The 16,777-nt window shown below is 39.0% G+C and overlaps 1 protein-coding gene and 1 pseudogene across 4 annotated transcripts in view; both read right to left on the bottom strand.

Moving 5' to 3' along the window:
• Positions 1–1,451: 1,451 nt before the first annotated feature.
• On the bottom strand, positions 1,452–2,787 carry LOC102275410 (HIG1 domain family member 1A, mitochondrial pseudogene; annotated as a pseudogene).
• A 4,812-nt stretch (positions 2,788–7,599) lies between these two features.
• EDEM3 (ER degradation enhancing alpha-mannosidase like protein 3) overlaps positions 7,600–16,777 on the bottom strand; it is a 72,857-nt gene continuing 63,679 nt past the window's right edge. For all 4 annotated transcript variants that reach the window (XM_070384808.1, XM_070384807.1, XM_070384810.1 and 1 more), the window contains exon 20: positions 7,600–11,669. In XM_070384808.1, coding sequence (XP_070240909.1) covers positions 11,266–11,669 — 404 coding nt within the window. In that variant the 3' untranslated portion in view covers positions 7,600–11,265. The remainder of the gene's footprint in view (positions 11,670–16,777) is intronic.

Genomic DNA, 16,777 nt, shown 5'->3' with positions numbered 1-16,777 from the left:
TTCCCAGGATCAGGGTCTTTTCAAATGAGTCAGTTCTTCACATCATGTGGCCAAAGTATTGGAGTTTCAGCTTCAACATCAGTCCTTCCAATGAACACCCAGGACTGATTTCCTTTAGGATGGACTGGTTGGATCTTGCAGTCCGATGGACTCTCAAGAATCTTCTGCAACACCACAGTTCAAAAGCATCAATTCTTTGGTGCTCAGCTTTCTCTATAGTCCAACTCACATCCATACATGACTACTGGAAAAACCATAGCTTTGACTAGATGGACCTTTGTTGGCAAAGTAATGTCTCTGCTTTTTAATATGCTGTCTAGGTTGGTCACATCTTTTCTTCCAAGGAGCAAGTGTCTTTTAATTTCATGGCTGCAGTCACCATCTGCAGTGATTTTGGAGCCCCCCAAAATAAAGTCTCGCACTGTTTCTACTGTTTCCCCATCTATTTGCCATGAAGTGATGTGGCCACATGACATGACCCTGTTTTGTGTGTGTGTGTTCACTTACTTTAATAACACTACATTTATCATGTTATCACCATGGAATGTAAATTCAGGTTAGACAAGAGAATTTCACAAGTACAGCAAAGCATTCTGTGACATACCAAAGTTTGTAGAATATCTGACCAAACCAGCTTGCTCATCAATCACTTCCATTATAGCCATTTTATTTAGTTGATGATTCTTTTGGAGAAAATAAACATACTGTGCACATTTAAAAAGTGTTTTTTATTTACCTTTGCATTAGCACCTAAAACACACATTTGTTTCAAAATAACATTTAAAATTATTCTAATATAACAGCAGCAAAATCTAATTCTGCAACTACAAAAGCGCTAATAGGGATAGACAGTTAAGTTGTTCTCATGTTTACAACTATGACCTAAAATAAATACTACTTCAAAGTGGCTCTGTTACCAACTTTTTACTTGCAGGGAGGTTTATAATGTTATATTCCATGTACTATTCTGAAAGGGTTCCTCAAGAGCCAACCAGCCCTTAAAACAGTACTCAGTCCACAGGACAGAAAGTTAAATTAACAGCAGTAAATAGGACTCCTGCTGCTGCTAAGTCACTTCAGTCGTGTCCGACTCTGTGCGATCCCATAGTCGGCAGCCCACCAGGCTCCCCCGTCCCTGGGATTCTCCAGGCAAGAACACTGGAGTGGGTTGCCATTTCCTTCTCCAATGCATGTAAGTGAAAAGTGAAAGTGAAGTTGCTCAGTCATGTCCAACCCTCAGCGACCCCATGAACTGCAGCCTTCCAGGCTCCTCCATCCGTGGGATTTTCCAGGCAGGAGTACTGGAGTGGGGTGCCATTGCCTTCTCCAAAATAGGACTCCTACATTACATCAAAAGCATATGATATTCTGCAGCAACTGGGAGCATTTTCAGGATTGGCATGTTGTCTTCTTTAGAACTAATTTCAACAGAAGAGTTTAAGAGGGTGGACAGGTATCTCTATTAAATGTATTTAAAAGTGACATGTTTCTTTTGTGCCGATCTGAATCTGACTCCCCCGAATGACCTAGCTAGTGAACTAGTCACCAGTAATCTGGTCAGCAGGCAAATCAAGCCTGCAAGAAAATAAGCCAATATTCAAATTACCATGTTCTTGTCTGACCCAAAAAATTTATTTTCAGCATAAATATATAACCTCAGTATGAGATGTCTAATTAAAGCAAGCACCACCAACAAGACCAAGATGGCATCTCCTCTTCTAAGGTTTAGGTTTTGCCCAGAATTCTTGATACAGGGAATAACCCATACCAAGAGACATTGCTCCCACAACAAAGCTTTGGGCTGCCACACACATGTGGATCAGGTGAACAGAAATTTTAATATTTCCCCTCTATATAATCCACATGCAATAATTGCTGCAAAACCTGCCATTCCCATGGGGACAAATGGTGCCTCTCTTAGCTTTTCGGGTAAGTTAACATCCCTGATCTTCATCATATGAGGAAAGAGAAACATGTGTCCCTTGACATAGTGATTGAAGAATCTTCAGACAACCACAAGATGTTTCAGGTTCCTATCCACTAGTGACCACACTCCTGCACCTGCTGTCCAGCTGGCTTCTCCTAGATGAGTATTTTTTGAATGCTGAGTTTTTCACTCTCTTATTTCACCTTCATCAAGAGACTCTTTAATTCCTCTTTGCTTTCTGCCATAAGGGTGGTGTCATCTGCATATCTGAGGTTATTGATATTTCTCACAGAGATCTTGATTCCAGCTTGTGCTTCATCCAGACTGGCATTTGGCATGATGTACTCTGCATATAAGTTAAATAAGCAGGATGACAATATAAAGCCTTGACGTACTTCTTTCCCAATTTGGAACCAGTCTGTTGTTCCAGTTCTAACTGTTGCTTCTGGACCTGCATACAGGTCTCACAGGAGGTGGGTCAGGTGGTCTGTATTCCCATCTCTTTAAGAATTTTCCACAGTTTGTTGTGATCCACACAAAGGCTTTAGCGTAGTCAATGAAGCATAAGTAGATGTTTTCTGAAATTCTCTAGCTTTTCTATGATACAGTGGATTCCGGCAATTTGATCTGTGGTTCTGCCTTTTCTAAATCCAGTTTGTACATCTGGAAGTTCTCAGTTCACAAACTGTTGAAGCCTAGCTTGAAGGTTTTGAGCATTACTTTGCTAGCATGTGAAATGAGTGCAATTTTGTGGTAGTTGGAACATTCTTTGGCATTGCCTTTCTTTGAGACTGGAATGAAAACTGACCTTATCCAGTCTCGTGGCCACTCACTGCTGAGTTAATCAAATTTGCTGGCATACTGAGTGCTGCACTTTTAACAGCATTATCTTTCAGGATTTGAAATAGCTCAACTGGAATTCCATCACCTCCACTAGCTTTGTTCGTAGTGATGCTTCCTAAGGCCCACTTGACTTCACATTCCAGGATGTTTGGCTATAGGTGAGTGATCACACTGTCGTGGTTATCTGGGTCATTGAGGTCTTTTTGTATAGTTCTTCTGTGTATTCTTGCCACCTCTTCTTAATATCTTATACTTCATTATAGTTTTGATTTTCATTTCTCTAATAATTAGCAATGATGAGCATCTTTTCATGTGCCTGTCATCTGTATGTCTTCTTTGGAGGTAGATCTATTTAGGTCTTCTGCCCATTTTTGATTGGGTTGTTTATTGTTGTTATTGAGTTGTATTTGTTTGTACATTTTGGAAATTGATTCCTTGTAGTTGTTTCATTTGTAAATATTTTCTCCCATTCTGTAAGCTGTCATTTGATTTTGCTGTGGTTTCCTTTGCTGAACAAAACCTTGTACGTTTGATTAGATCTCATTTATTTTTGCTTTTATTTCTATTGCTTTGGGAGATTGACTTAAAATATTGGTATCAGTCAGTCAGTCTGTTCAGTCGCTCAGTCGTGTCCTACTCTTTGCAATGCCATGAATTGCAGCACACCAGGCCTCCCTGTCCATCACCAACCCCCGGAGTTCACCCAAACTCATGTGCATCAAGTTGGTCATGCCATCCAGCCATCTCATCCTCTGTCGTCCCCTTCTCCTCCTGCCCCCAATCCCTCCCAGCATCAGAGTCTTTTCCAATGAGTCAACTCTTCACATGAGGTGGCCAAAGTATTGGAGTTTCACTTTCAGCATCAGTCCTTCCAATGAACACCCAGGACTGATTTCCTTTAGGATAGACTGGTTGGATCTCCTTGCAGTCCAAGGGACTCTCAAGAGTCTTCTCAAACACCACAGTGCAAAAGCATCAATTCTTCGGCACTCAGCTTTCTTCACAGTCCAACTCTCACATCCATACATGACCACAGGAAAAACCATAGCCTTGACTAGACAGACCTTTGTTGGCAAAGTAATGTCTCTGCTTTTCAATATGCTGTCTAGGTGGGTCATAACTTTCCTTCCAAGGAGTAAGCGTCTTTTAATTTCATGGCTGCAGTCACCGTCTGCAGTGATTTTGGAGCCCCCCAAAATAAAGTCTGACACTGTTTCCCCATCTATTTGCCATCAAGTGATGGGACCAGATGCCATGATCTTCATTTTCTGAATGTTGAGCTCTAAGCCAACTTTTTCACTCTCCACTTTCACTTTCAGCAAGAGGCTTTTAAGTTCCTCTTCACTTTATGCCATAAGGGTGGTGTCATCTGCATATCTGAGGTTATTGATATTTCTCCCGGCAATCTTGATTCCAGCTTGTGCTTCTTCCAGCCCGGCGTTTCTCATGATGTACTCTGCATAGAAGTTAAATAAGCAAAGTGACAATATACAGCCTTGACATACTCCTTTTCCTATTTGGAACCAGTCTGTTGTTCCATGTCCAGTTCTAACTGTTGCTTCCTGACCTGCATACAGGTTTCTCAAGAGGCAGGTCAGGTGGTCTGATGTTCCCATCTCTTTCAGAATTTTCCACAGTTTATTGTGGTTCACACAGTCAAAGACTTTGGCATAGTCAATAAAGCAGAAATAGATGGTTTTCTGGAATTCTCTTGCTTTTTTGATGATCCAGCGGATGTTGGCAATTTGATATCTGGTTCCTCTGCCTTTTCTAAAACCAGCTTGAACATCTGGAAGTTCATGGTGCATGTACTGCTGAAGCCTGGCTTGGAGAATTTTGAGCATTACTTTACTAGCGTGTGAGATGAGTGCAATTGTGCGGTAGTTTGAGCATTCTTTGGCATTTATGTCAATTTATGCTTTTTCTATATTCTCTTCAAGGAGCTTTATGCTGTCATGTCTTAAGCCATTTTGAGTTGTTTTGCCCATGCAAGTGCATGTCTGGCTTCACTGCCTTGCATATGGCTGTCTCCCTTTCCTGCCCCACTTGCTGGTGGTGCAGTCTTCTCTCCATTCCATCTTCTTGCCTCCTTTGTGGAAGATTGACCGTACATGAGTGGTTTATTTCTGGGTTCTTTATTCTGTTCCATTGGTCCATATGTCTATTTACCATGCTGTTTTGATTACTGTAGCTTTCTAGTATTGTCTGAATTCTGGGAGGGATATACCTCCTGCTTTGTTCTTTTTCCTCAAGATTGCACTGGCAATTCTGGGTCTTTTACAATTCCATATAAGTTTCAGGACTATTTGTCCTGGTTTTGTGAAAAAATGCCATGAGTAATTTGATAAGGATTGCATTAAATGTGTAAATTGTTTTGGGTAGTATTGCCATTTTAACAATATTACTATTTTCAATCTAAGAGGATATCTTTCCATTTCTTTGAAACATAATTTCCTTTATTAATGTTCTATAGTTCTCAGCATGTCTTTCACCTTTGACCTAGGCTGTTTTTATTTTTAAAATCGTAATGTTCATTTTGGAAATATACCCAAACAGATAAAGAAATAGAAATTGCCTGTAATCCAGAGATAATCATTGTTAATGTTTTGGTTATTTAAAGTAGAATTCTTTGTTGATATCCATCACTATCCTCTTACCATAAATTCTTTTCCTTCATAAGCTTATTATATTTATTAATACTGTTTTATTTTCTATCTTCTTTGCTTATGTTTGACCCAGTGTTGCAACCTCCAGGCCCCATAACGCCTGACACACAGGAGATGCTCAGTAAGTTTTTGTTGAATAAATGAGGTGGTGTTTTTTTTTAAATTACAGAATAGGGCTGAGGTTATACTTCATATACAGTTCTAGATTTTTATTCATTTAGCATGACATTTCATTATGCTAATTTAAAACCCTTTAGTGATTTCTCATTACCCTTAGAACAAAGTCTAAAATCCTTACTAAATCCTGCAAGCTGTGAGTCTTTGGAAAGACACAGAAGCCTCATCTTTGAATCCTCAGAATCCGTCATAGCCCAGTTCCAGGCTCTTTTCTCCATTTTCTCCCTTCCTAGATTTGTATTCATGATTTAAAGTGCCAGTGAGCACTGGTGGTGTGATTTCATCCAGTTCCAATAACTACTTACACTTACATGCTAAATCAATGAGTAGTTGGACTTAATAAGATTTAAAGTTTTGCCAAGTTTGCTCAAAAGAGCAAGAGATATTAATGGTGGGTAAATTGGGAAGTGAGGCCATGGGGAAGGGTGATGGATTCTGAGAAAGTAGAAGGACCAATTGATTGGAGGTCCTGAAGAATTACCCAAGTGAATGGACAAGACTGAGTTAAAAGTAATGATTGGAGACTGAGATAATAGGGCCTAAAAATATTTACCTATTTTATTAATATAATAAGACAATTAAAGCTGGGATTCAGTTGGCATAGACCTCAGGTAAGACAAGAGTGTGGCTGACTAAATAGATCAGTTCTTCTAAAGACAGCAGCTCTCTGGGATTGCCTTGAGAACTCCACCTACTCTACAAGGAGAAAGCTGGATAGGACAGTGGGGAAAGGGCGTTTAGGACAAGCTAGCTTGCAGTGTTTGTCAGACTGCCTCTTGACCCAAGATCAATGGCTTTTCCCAGAAATTCGGAAAAGATAAAGTAGGGTTTGCTGGGTAAGCTGTCCTCCAATTGCTGCAACTCCAACAGTAGGGTGGTGGTGGTGACGGTGGTAGGAGGGGAACAGCCAGGCCCCAGGTGTTAGGTTCCTCTGTCTCTGACTAGTCTATTTAAGGACTTTGGCTCTCTCCTTAACTCTTGGCAGAAGGTTTTCAATCTTCTCTATGAAATTCCATCCTACTGTTACATCCAAAGTATTTTTTCAGTATTACCTGTAGCTGCTATGTCTCAAGACAGCACCACTTCTTAGACAGCTGGGGCTGAAACAAGGGTAGAAATGTGCTCTAATACACCACAAGACTCTAAACTATTTCTCCCACAGTCATCTGGGATGATGAGTCCATTCTTTTACGAATTCATAAGCTCTGGAAATAAACCAAGGCTCCCAATCCATGAACCAGGCACCTAAGCATAAGATGCTTAAAACTTGTTCAACTTTCAGTTTGCTTATCTTTAAAGAAAGTGATTATTAATATCAATAGATAATAGTGATATTATCAGATCTTTCAAGGTATCTTGTGTTCAGAAACCCTATAACAGTAAGGATGAAAAGCATAGTATCACAGTATCTGAAAGTGGCTGTTAAACAGATGGTCTCAATGGAATTAACAGGAGAGGTCAGTATACTTTTGATGACAATATTAAAAGGACAACTGATTTTATTAAATATTAGAAAACTCAAAACATATGGGCTTCCCTGGCGGCTCATTGCTAAAGAACCCTCCTGCCAATGCAGGCGATGCCAGTTCAACCCCTGAATCAGGAAGATCTCCTACAGAAGGAAATGGCAATCCACTCCAATATTCATGCCTGGGAAATTCCTTAGACAGCGGAGCCTGGTGGACTACAGTCCATGGAGTCTCAAAAGAGTCAGACACGACTTAGTGACAAAACAACCACAACAACAAAACTCAAAACACACATGCAACCAATATTGACACTGTAAATTAATAACTCTAGCTCTACCCTGAGGATACGAGTTGAGTTCAATGTATGTTTGCATGTCTATATTCTAAGCCATTCCCCAAATCTGCTCTTCTAGGATAAAATGAAAATGAAAGGGAAGACAGTGGTGAAAAAAAAATTTAGAGATATCAAAGTGTAAAGATATGCAAAGTATGCTACAAATTAAAATTAAAACTAGACCAGGATATTTACATATTTTATTAAATCTTTACAATCAGTAATTATAATCAAATACACAACTATATACAAGGATTATATACATTTTGCCCAGACTTTTACATCACAGTACATAGTTTCCCTTAGAAATATTGTATACATTTATCACCAAACAATAAAATCCAACAACAGTAGTGTTACAGCACCTGTTAGTACAGACATCTTTTTTCATAAATTACATCATAAGAAAATATACGGCTGTAAATTGGGCTTTTAAAAATGTCTTTTATAAAATCTGAACATACAATATTTCATTCACAGAATGTTTTTTTTTCTATGTTCTGACTGAAGCCTTGTGCATAAAACGACCAGTTGGAATATTTACTAAATGCCCCCTCCTCTAAATTGCTAAGCACTATTGGAATTATGGATGCTGAGCTTTCTTTATGATGAATTTGGCATGGGGTCTGGTGAGGGAACAAATGCTGGTTTTACTACTCAAAGGGCCATGAGATGGTAATTTAAATTAAAATAAAAATCTCAAGAGTATATTAGAGAAGTTAAAATCACAGAGTGCACAGTTTTTCATTTTACTCTCTAAACACTGTGAAGAGAAAGGGAAAAGTATAATGTTAAAAAATTTGTTCTGAAACAACTGTATTCTTGTTGGAAGCCTATTAAAAGTTAAAAAGAAAAAAGAAAACCTACCCAACAAAATATCCCATCCCAAACATATCTAGGAAATTACAATTTTTCACACCTAAAACTTTATGAGAAAAGCACTGCAAATTAGGGTATATCATTTTAATGGAGTTTCCTAAGCAGAAAAAACTTGAACTATTTTTAGTAGGTAAACAAGTGAAGTTTTAAAACTTGAAAATACCTGAATTAAATACTTTCTCTAATATCTAACTTTTAACTTTCAGATAAAATCCATACTTGATTCCAGGTTTGTAAACATTGTATAAATCCTTCTTAGTCACTTTTATGGCTGTGGTGATCACTTCAGCTCTATCTCTATGCAGCCAACAGCTAACTGAGGTAGACCAGATGTTTCTAAAATTCAGGGTCACACAGAAACCCCTGAATCTTTAGGAAGTAAATAAAATGCTATAAAAGGTACTTAAAAAACAAAACATTTAAAAAAATGCCTAATGCTGTTGAAACTTTTCATGAACTTAAAAACAACTTCGTGGCAGTATGTCAGTTAAGAATGGAGAGTCAGTGACAATGTTGGAGTTTTGAAGCTGAACATTATACCTTCTTTTCTTAGCTAGGGAAAAATCAAGTATAATTCCTTCTGCTATTAATTTTTATAGTTTGTTAATTTTATAGTTAAATTTTTTTTTTAAGTATTCATTTTTCTAGACAAGCTGATGGTTTAGTCACTAAGTTGTGTCCGACTCTTGTGACCCCATGGACTGTAGCCTGCCAGGCTCCTCTGTCCATGGGATTCTCCAGGCAAGAATACTGGAGTGGGTTGCCATTTCCTTCTCCAAGTTGCTTCTAGACCTCAATGAATGGCAACAACTCCCCCTAATGGCCAAAGAAAGGGTAAGTGGCAGTAAGCTGGCTTTTCTGTGTATGCCACAAGATCTCTGCTGGAAATAAAATTATGTTGTTTTGATAAATTAGAAAAGCTAGATTTGACAACAATGGCTTTGAACTACAAAAAGAAAACCAAATCAATGTATATAAGGCTTCTGTAATCCAAGTCTTAAAGGAACATCTGCTCCTTTTCTCCAAGCCCCAGTCCTATAAATCAAGGCAAGTCAAGTAATTACGCTTCAACTATTTTGGCAGCTTTGCAATCAAAATGAACAAAGTACTATGTCTATTCTTCCATATACTCTATGTATTATAGTTCTATCATCTTTTTACACCAAATTTCACATGCAGAGAGACTAAAAATATCCATTTTGGTGTCAGGTTTAATTAAGGGCCAAAAAAAGTCTTTTATACTACTCTTTTTTCCCCCCCTCAAAATGAATTCTCTATTAGATTTATTACTCACTGACCCAATTAACTTCAGCTGGAATTTTTGAAAGCAGCTATTTATCCCCTTACAAAAGAACATGTTTACCTGGGATCTAAGACATACTGTACATGAATATACATAACTACAATACAGCACTGCTGTTCTTTTAACAGCTCCATATACAGTTTAAGTTCATCAGTACCTCCAAAACTGTGTTTTAAGGAAAAAAATTATTATATAATGACACGGTAAAGAAAAAGAAAAGTCTCAAATATTCCTTTAGAACTGATTCACGTATGTTTAAAAAATAAATAGAGTAAAGCCATGATTTCAATTACAGGGCTGTCTACAGATATCAACAAAAAAGTTCTAAAAACTTAAATGTGGCCAGCACCAGACTGCCACACACATACACACACACACCCCCAAAAAAAATTAAAAATAGGGGAAAAGGTTCCATTAAGCTATACGGCTATATGTTAGTTGCTACTGTGTTTTTTACACAGGTTACCATAGACTAATTTTCAAGTCCATATTGGAAGGAATACTCATTAAAACAAAACAAAACAAAACTTAAAAACCATGATCAACAGAAAATGTGACAGATTCCTTAGGTGCAACTTTAGCAACTATAGTTTCAAAGGAGGAAAAAATAGTAGTTACTCCAGAATTTTTAGACCACTACCACAGTTTTATCATGGCTAAGACAGAAAAATGGAACAAAATGTATTCAGCTATTGGCAACACAGGTCTTGTGGCTCAAAATGCATACTACACATGGGATGGAGTAAGGCTGATGGCTAGAGGTAATCACCTCCAAAGAAATGAACTGGAAAAGATTTATAATTTACCCTACAAAGATATAACCTTAAGTTCCATTTCAGAGTAGTCACAGCTTTCCCTATGGAAGGCCCAATGGCAAGTTCATATTGCAACATTACAGTTTCTCCCTTGCTCCATTTTTCAAGAGTATTAGGTAACCAATTCCCACATTATATGACCTTTTTACCTGGTCCCAATGATTAGTCTTTACGCAAAGAACTCACTGAGAAAGTACACTGGCTTCACCTTTGGTTTAAATGAAAAGGACACCGATAAGAGGGAAAAAAATCAAGTCATCTCGATCATGTTACACAATGAAGCGAGTGAAAATGTTGAGCAAAGACTGTTTTCACCATGAATGCATTTGCTTCACAACCATTTAGGTCACTTTGAGTGTTTCTGTGAAGGCAGCATAACCAGAATGCCCACAAAACTCCTATGCGTTTTCCCCAAAGAACCTCTAACCCGCAAACCAAGAAAACAGAGAGCTTCCTTTAATTAGAAAGCTGTACAAATCTGTATTCCCCACCTCATAGTTAACTAGATATGTTTCTTAGCTACTATCCAGAGACTGCAGAAATCTGGTTCCAAGGAATGCCCAGTAATCTTTTCCTGGCCCAAGGTGTGCAGCAGGATGGTACACTCCTGTCACCTGGGGGGTGGGGGAGGACTGTGAGTTTGCATTTTTGATGGGACAGTTTTAAACAAGGTCAGTTCTAACACAGCGTGTTCCAGATTCCTATGAAAACTAACTCTCCCAGTCAGAACGTGGTTGCTCATCACCATACTTAAAGCCTCCCATGAAGAGAGCCTGCTTAGTATCAGGGTGTCTATTAACCACAGTTTACCTTTTCTTTTGAAATACCTACCACCAGGTAGACTTTTGTGAGTCAGAGCTCATCCTTATCCATCATTTCAAATGCTTCTATGTCTTCATTCCAGTCTGCTAATATGGAGTCTATAGGCTGGGCCTTTTTGCCCCAGCTAACATTAGGATTGGAATCCTCCTCAGTTTCTGGCTGTTCTTGAAGTTGGTTATCTAAATCTGTACATTCACCATCAAGACTTGTAGTCTCGAGGTTTTCCATGGGGTTAGAATCCTGTTCAGAAGAAGAAACGCTTGCAGCACTGTCTGTATCTACTGGAGATAAAGCTTCTGGGTGAGAGTTCACAGAACTTTCCTCAGGAGACTCTTGATCAACCAGATCAATCTCCTGAGACCTTGATGCAATCTGTTCAGCACTCTGAGAGTCATTTTCAGAGGATGGTTGTTCTTCATTTTCCATCTCAGGATCTGTACATGAAAGAAACAAACTTCATGCTACTTTCCTGCTCAAAACATGTACTATCATATTCTCAAAACCATACTGGCTTTAGTACTAAAGCAAAAAGCTGAGAGTTAAAAGAAAACCATGTTAATGCAGGATGACTCTAATAAAGACTGCCGTCAGTGGGTGTCACCAAATGCCAAGAAATACACTAAACAGTAATATTAAAATGCATATAAATTTATATTATAGGTCTTAAATTTATTAAACACCTAAATTCAGGAAAGCCCAAACATGAGAACATATTAAACCAAACAAAATTTAAACAGTGCATGCCACTGCTGTAATTTTAATATTCTTTGAAAAGTGAAATTCCCACTCAAGAAACCATGAAAATGCAGATACTGCAAAATTAAATGATTAAAATTAAATGATTCAGGGATATCAATGTGATTAAATATTTCCATAAATACAAAAACAGATTATTTACAAAACTTCATTACTGATGAAGTTTTATAAGATATAATTATAAGATATAATCATAAAATCTACTGGAAGGCCAAAAAGCAGGCTAAACCTCTGGTAATGAATATACAGTGAAACCACTAGAGGCATTTTATTTAGGGTTCCTACAAGAAAGTGCTGAGGTAGCAGCATCTATAATCACAGGCTGCACAATTCTCAGACTCTGCAGTCAGCTGGTAAAGATCTCATGAGCGTCTTCTGTGTGGCAGGCACCGTGCAAGGTGCTAGGGATAAAACTAGATGAAAACAAACACCTAACTTGCCCTTCTGAATCTTATAGTCCAGCTGAGGAAAACGTTTACAAATCAACACAAATAAACAGAAAACTCTGTGATGCAAGCTATGGTATTGGAAAGAATAATGAGATTTGAGGACTTCTTTCAGAATGTGCTTCCCTGATGGCTCAGAGGGTAAAGTGTCTGCCTGCAATGCAAGAGACCTGGGTTCGATCCCTGGGTTGGGAAGATCCCCTGGAGAAGGAAATAGCAACCCACTCCAGTACTCTTGCCTAGAAAATCCCATGGATGGAGAAACCTGGTAGGCTACAGTCCATGGGATTGCAGAGAGTAGGACATGACTGAGCGGCTTCAGTTTCACTTTCAGAATGTGACACTTGAACTGAGATTTCAAAGATAAGCAGAATTAGTCAAAGAAGAAAGAGAAGATGAACTTATTATAAAACCAGAAAAATGGAAGGAAATAAAGGCACACAGGGAGGGACAGAAGGATACGTATGCATACACCCTGACCAGGCAGGATTACCTGACATGGGAAGCTTTAGATAGTTTGTGCTGGGGGTGTGTCAGGGGGAAGGTGGGCAAGGGGGAGGAGTTCCCACACGTTCTCTCAGCTGTGGAAAAGGTACATTTTAATTTGACATTTAGGGAAACTAAAGAACAGAAAGCAGTCTGGCAGCTTGGAGCTCATTTATGCTAGGCTACCCTAAGTTCAAGCAAAAACAAAAAGAACCTTCATTTCTAGACTGCATTAATCTAGTTTAGAATATGAAAAGGTGTGGGGCTATTTTATATAGTAATAAAGACTGTGCTTTTGACAAAGAATCACTCTAGGGTTACATGTTACATAATATTATTTTGGAAACCTAGCTAAGGATAAGGAAACAGGATGGGGTAGGCTCCAATCGAGATGTGGAGTAGGATGGGGAGCTCTCCTCCTCCCACAAATAACAGGAAAAATACATCTATGAACAGAACACATCTCACAGAACACCTACTGGACACAAGCAGGAGATCTCAAACCTGAAAGGACAAGAAAAGTCTCTATCAGGTAGGACGAAGAAAAGAGAGGATGGAGGGGCAGGACGTGTGCCCCTGGGAGGGAACTAAAGAGAGGAGAAGCTCCCGCATCCTGGGGAGCCCTCTCAGATCAGCGGGGACAGAAAGGGGGGTTCAGAGGCTCAGAGGCGAGCACAACCCCCATCTGCGGCAGGCAGAAGAGACGCCTGCACAGACTGGAGTACTGCTGCCCTGCGCGCCCCGGCCTCAGACACGTGTCCGTAGGTACGGGCAGGGCCTGAAACTCAGCGTTGAGTGCGCAGTCCACAGGAAGGGCACTGCTGTTGGCTTGTGCACAAGGCCTGAAGGGGGCTGGAGTGCGGTATGGCCGCAACTGGGGGTGTTTGCAGAAGCACCTGGGCCACCGTAGAAGTCAAGCACCATTGTTAAGAGGCACACAAAGGGAGCCCCTTTCTCCACTGCCAGCCTCTACCCATGCAGGCTCCAGGACAGTATACCTCACTTACTGCCTCAGTGGCTTAACAAACGCAAATCAGTATACACAGGATGGATAAACAACAAGGTCCTACTGTATAACACAGGGAACTATATTCAATACGCTGTGATAAACCATAATTCAAAAAGATACACGCACCCCAATGCTCACTGCAGCACTGTTCACAACAGCCAGGACACGGAAGCAACCTAGATGTCCACTGACAGAGGAACGGATAAGAAGATATGGTACATATATACAATAGAATATTACTCAGCCATAAAAAAGGAATGAAACAATACAAATAACCCCTCTGTAGTAGCAATAACTGGTTAGAAATAAACTAAGTTAACCTTTTATAATTAAAAACAGAATCCACAAGACATAGAATTAAATTTATTATGAAATCTTATTGTTTAATATTATAAAATCTCAATGAAAAAATAAGATCTGATTCAATTTACAGGTAAGTACCTGTATGTACCTGGATGGAAAGTCAATATTTAACAAAACCTTCCTGTTTAGATGTAACACATGCAGTTATACAATTCCAAAATGAATCCCAATTCTACTTTACTTTTTGGACTGGATAGGATTATTTTTAAATTCCTATGGAAGAATGTACATCACAGAGAGGTCAATAAATTCTGAAAAGAATTAGTGAGATGGGAGCTGCCTGAAGAGAGATTAAAATGTATTCAAAATAACAAACTATTTTATTATTCGCACTGGAATAAGCAAATAGATTAGTGTAAAAGCAGAGCAAGTCACCCAAAAACAGATCAAATATATGAGAATATGTGATACATAGCAAAGTGGCAACAATCAGCTAAATAAAAATGACAGCTGGAGAAGTACAAAAAGAAAGAATCTACCACACCACTACAAACCTTCATTCTAAGGGGCCTGTGTAATGACTACATCATTAAATTCAGGGATGGTGAGTCAGACATGTGGAAGTAAAAATGAATGAAGAAAATCTCATGATACAAAAAGAGAGAGAGAAAGAAAAGAAAAAAGTTTTAATAATGAAAGGACAAAGAAACTTGGCAAAGACTTCAAGACTGGTTGTTCTACAACCATTCATTCATGCAACCAGCATTTACTGACAAAAAGAAATACAGAGCTGAGACACAGGTAAAGAAGTACAATGTAATACAAATGTCAAAAGTACAACTATATTAAGATGTTGGGACTTTCCCTGGTGGTCCAGTGATTAAGAATCTACTTGCCAATGCAGGGGACACAGGTTCAATCCCTGGTCTAGGAAGATCTAGCAACTAAGCCTGTGTGCCACAACCACTAAGTCTACACTCCAACCCCTGCGCTCTGTAACAAGAGAAGCCACGACAAAGAGAAGCCCGTGGCACCACAAATGGAGAGTAGACCCTGTTTGTCGTAACTAGAGAATGCCTGCGCACAGCAACAGAGACCCAGCACCGCCAAACTAAATGAACACAAACTGTTAAAGAAGATGTCCATACATTTTATCTATGAGAATAAGAGAAAAAATTCATAGAGAAGATAGCACTAAACTTGGTATTAGAATGACGAAATGTTTTTAAAGAGGAAAAGGCTATGGGAGTGGAAGCAGGATAGACAAGGCACTTGTGGAACGAGGGAAGACGTGCAAATGCAAAGATGCAAGAGAAAACATGTGGTGACTGAGGAAGAGAGGCTGGAGTCCTTCAGTGTTAACTCTACTAACATTTCAGCTGCCCCTTTCCAAGCAAAGACGCCATCTGTTTACATACTAGATTCACCTCCTCAGAACCAAATCCTTTCCAATAGAAATCTAAGTTCTACAGATCAACTGAAGGACAGATTCATCCCATCACATTCAGTGAAGGATAATCGTAGGAAAAGGAACCTGCCACAGGTAAACCTAAGGCCGTTCAAACCACTGGCCCTTTCTTTTGTTTCCCCTGTTCTGCCTGCCTCTTCACCAGACAGACGCAAATGCAAAAGTAGTTCTGAATCTCTGCGTCCATGCAGCTCTTAAGGCACTGGAAGCCGACACTATAAACTACAAAATGACGATGTATTCAAACTTTTAAATGCTGATTTTTTTTTCCCCATCTTGAGAAATACTACTGAGAAAAGTCAACTGAATCTTAATTGTAAATTGTTTCAATTCAGATCTCAAGGTAACAGTGTCTTTTGTTTGCGGGCACAGGGTGGGAATTATTATTCAGCACCTTTACAAATTCTAGAAATTCTGGAACCGGACACATGACAGACACAATATTAACACTTCTGCGGATAACTTAACTTTTAGAAGTGTGACTGGTTTAACCTGAGAAAGCAGCATTTCTACTTAATAAATTACTAATGCTTTATTCTGAAGAAGAATGTATAATAATTATCTGGACATTTTTGCTAGGATATAGGACTGTTGAAGATATTTCTCTTATCAATGGCTGGGATTTATCAGAATTAGAAGGTGGGAGTGGGGGCTTGTTCTGGAGTCTATTTTCTGTATTGATACGTGGGAAGACTGGCTCCATCAAAACTGACTTTTTAAGGGAAATATGTATCTGTGGAATGAGATCTTTAGAGAAAACAATCTGGAGGACATTTTAAATCGTTCAGATTTTATGGCTGCTATTATTTGGTGTACTTAAAGAATCCTACCTAGTATCCTTGTGTGTGTGGTGTGCTAAGTTGCTTCAGTCATGTCTGAGTACCCTTGGTGGCACAATAAGGCCAGATACAGAGCTGGGAGATTTTTTTTTTTTTTTAAGGAGGGTGCCTTCATGGCTTTGTTCAGTGTTTCTCAAAGTATAGCTGAGTGCAATTAACTGGAATGCTTGTTTAAAATTTCAGATTCTGATCCCCTGCTTTCAGAGTCTGATTCAATATTCTGGAGTAGACCTCA

This window comes from Bos mutus, chromosome 16 (genome assembly GCF_027580195.1).
Source record: "Bos mutus isolate GX-2022 chromosome 16, NWIPB_WYAK_1.1, whole genome shotgun sequence".
NCBI lineage: Eukaryota > Metazoa > Chordata > Mammalia > Artiodactyla > Bovidae > Bos > Bos mutus.
The sequence above is the reverse complement of the archived record's forward strand: the minus strand, read 5'-3'. Positions and strand labels throughout refer to the sequence as shown.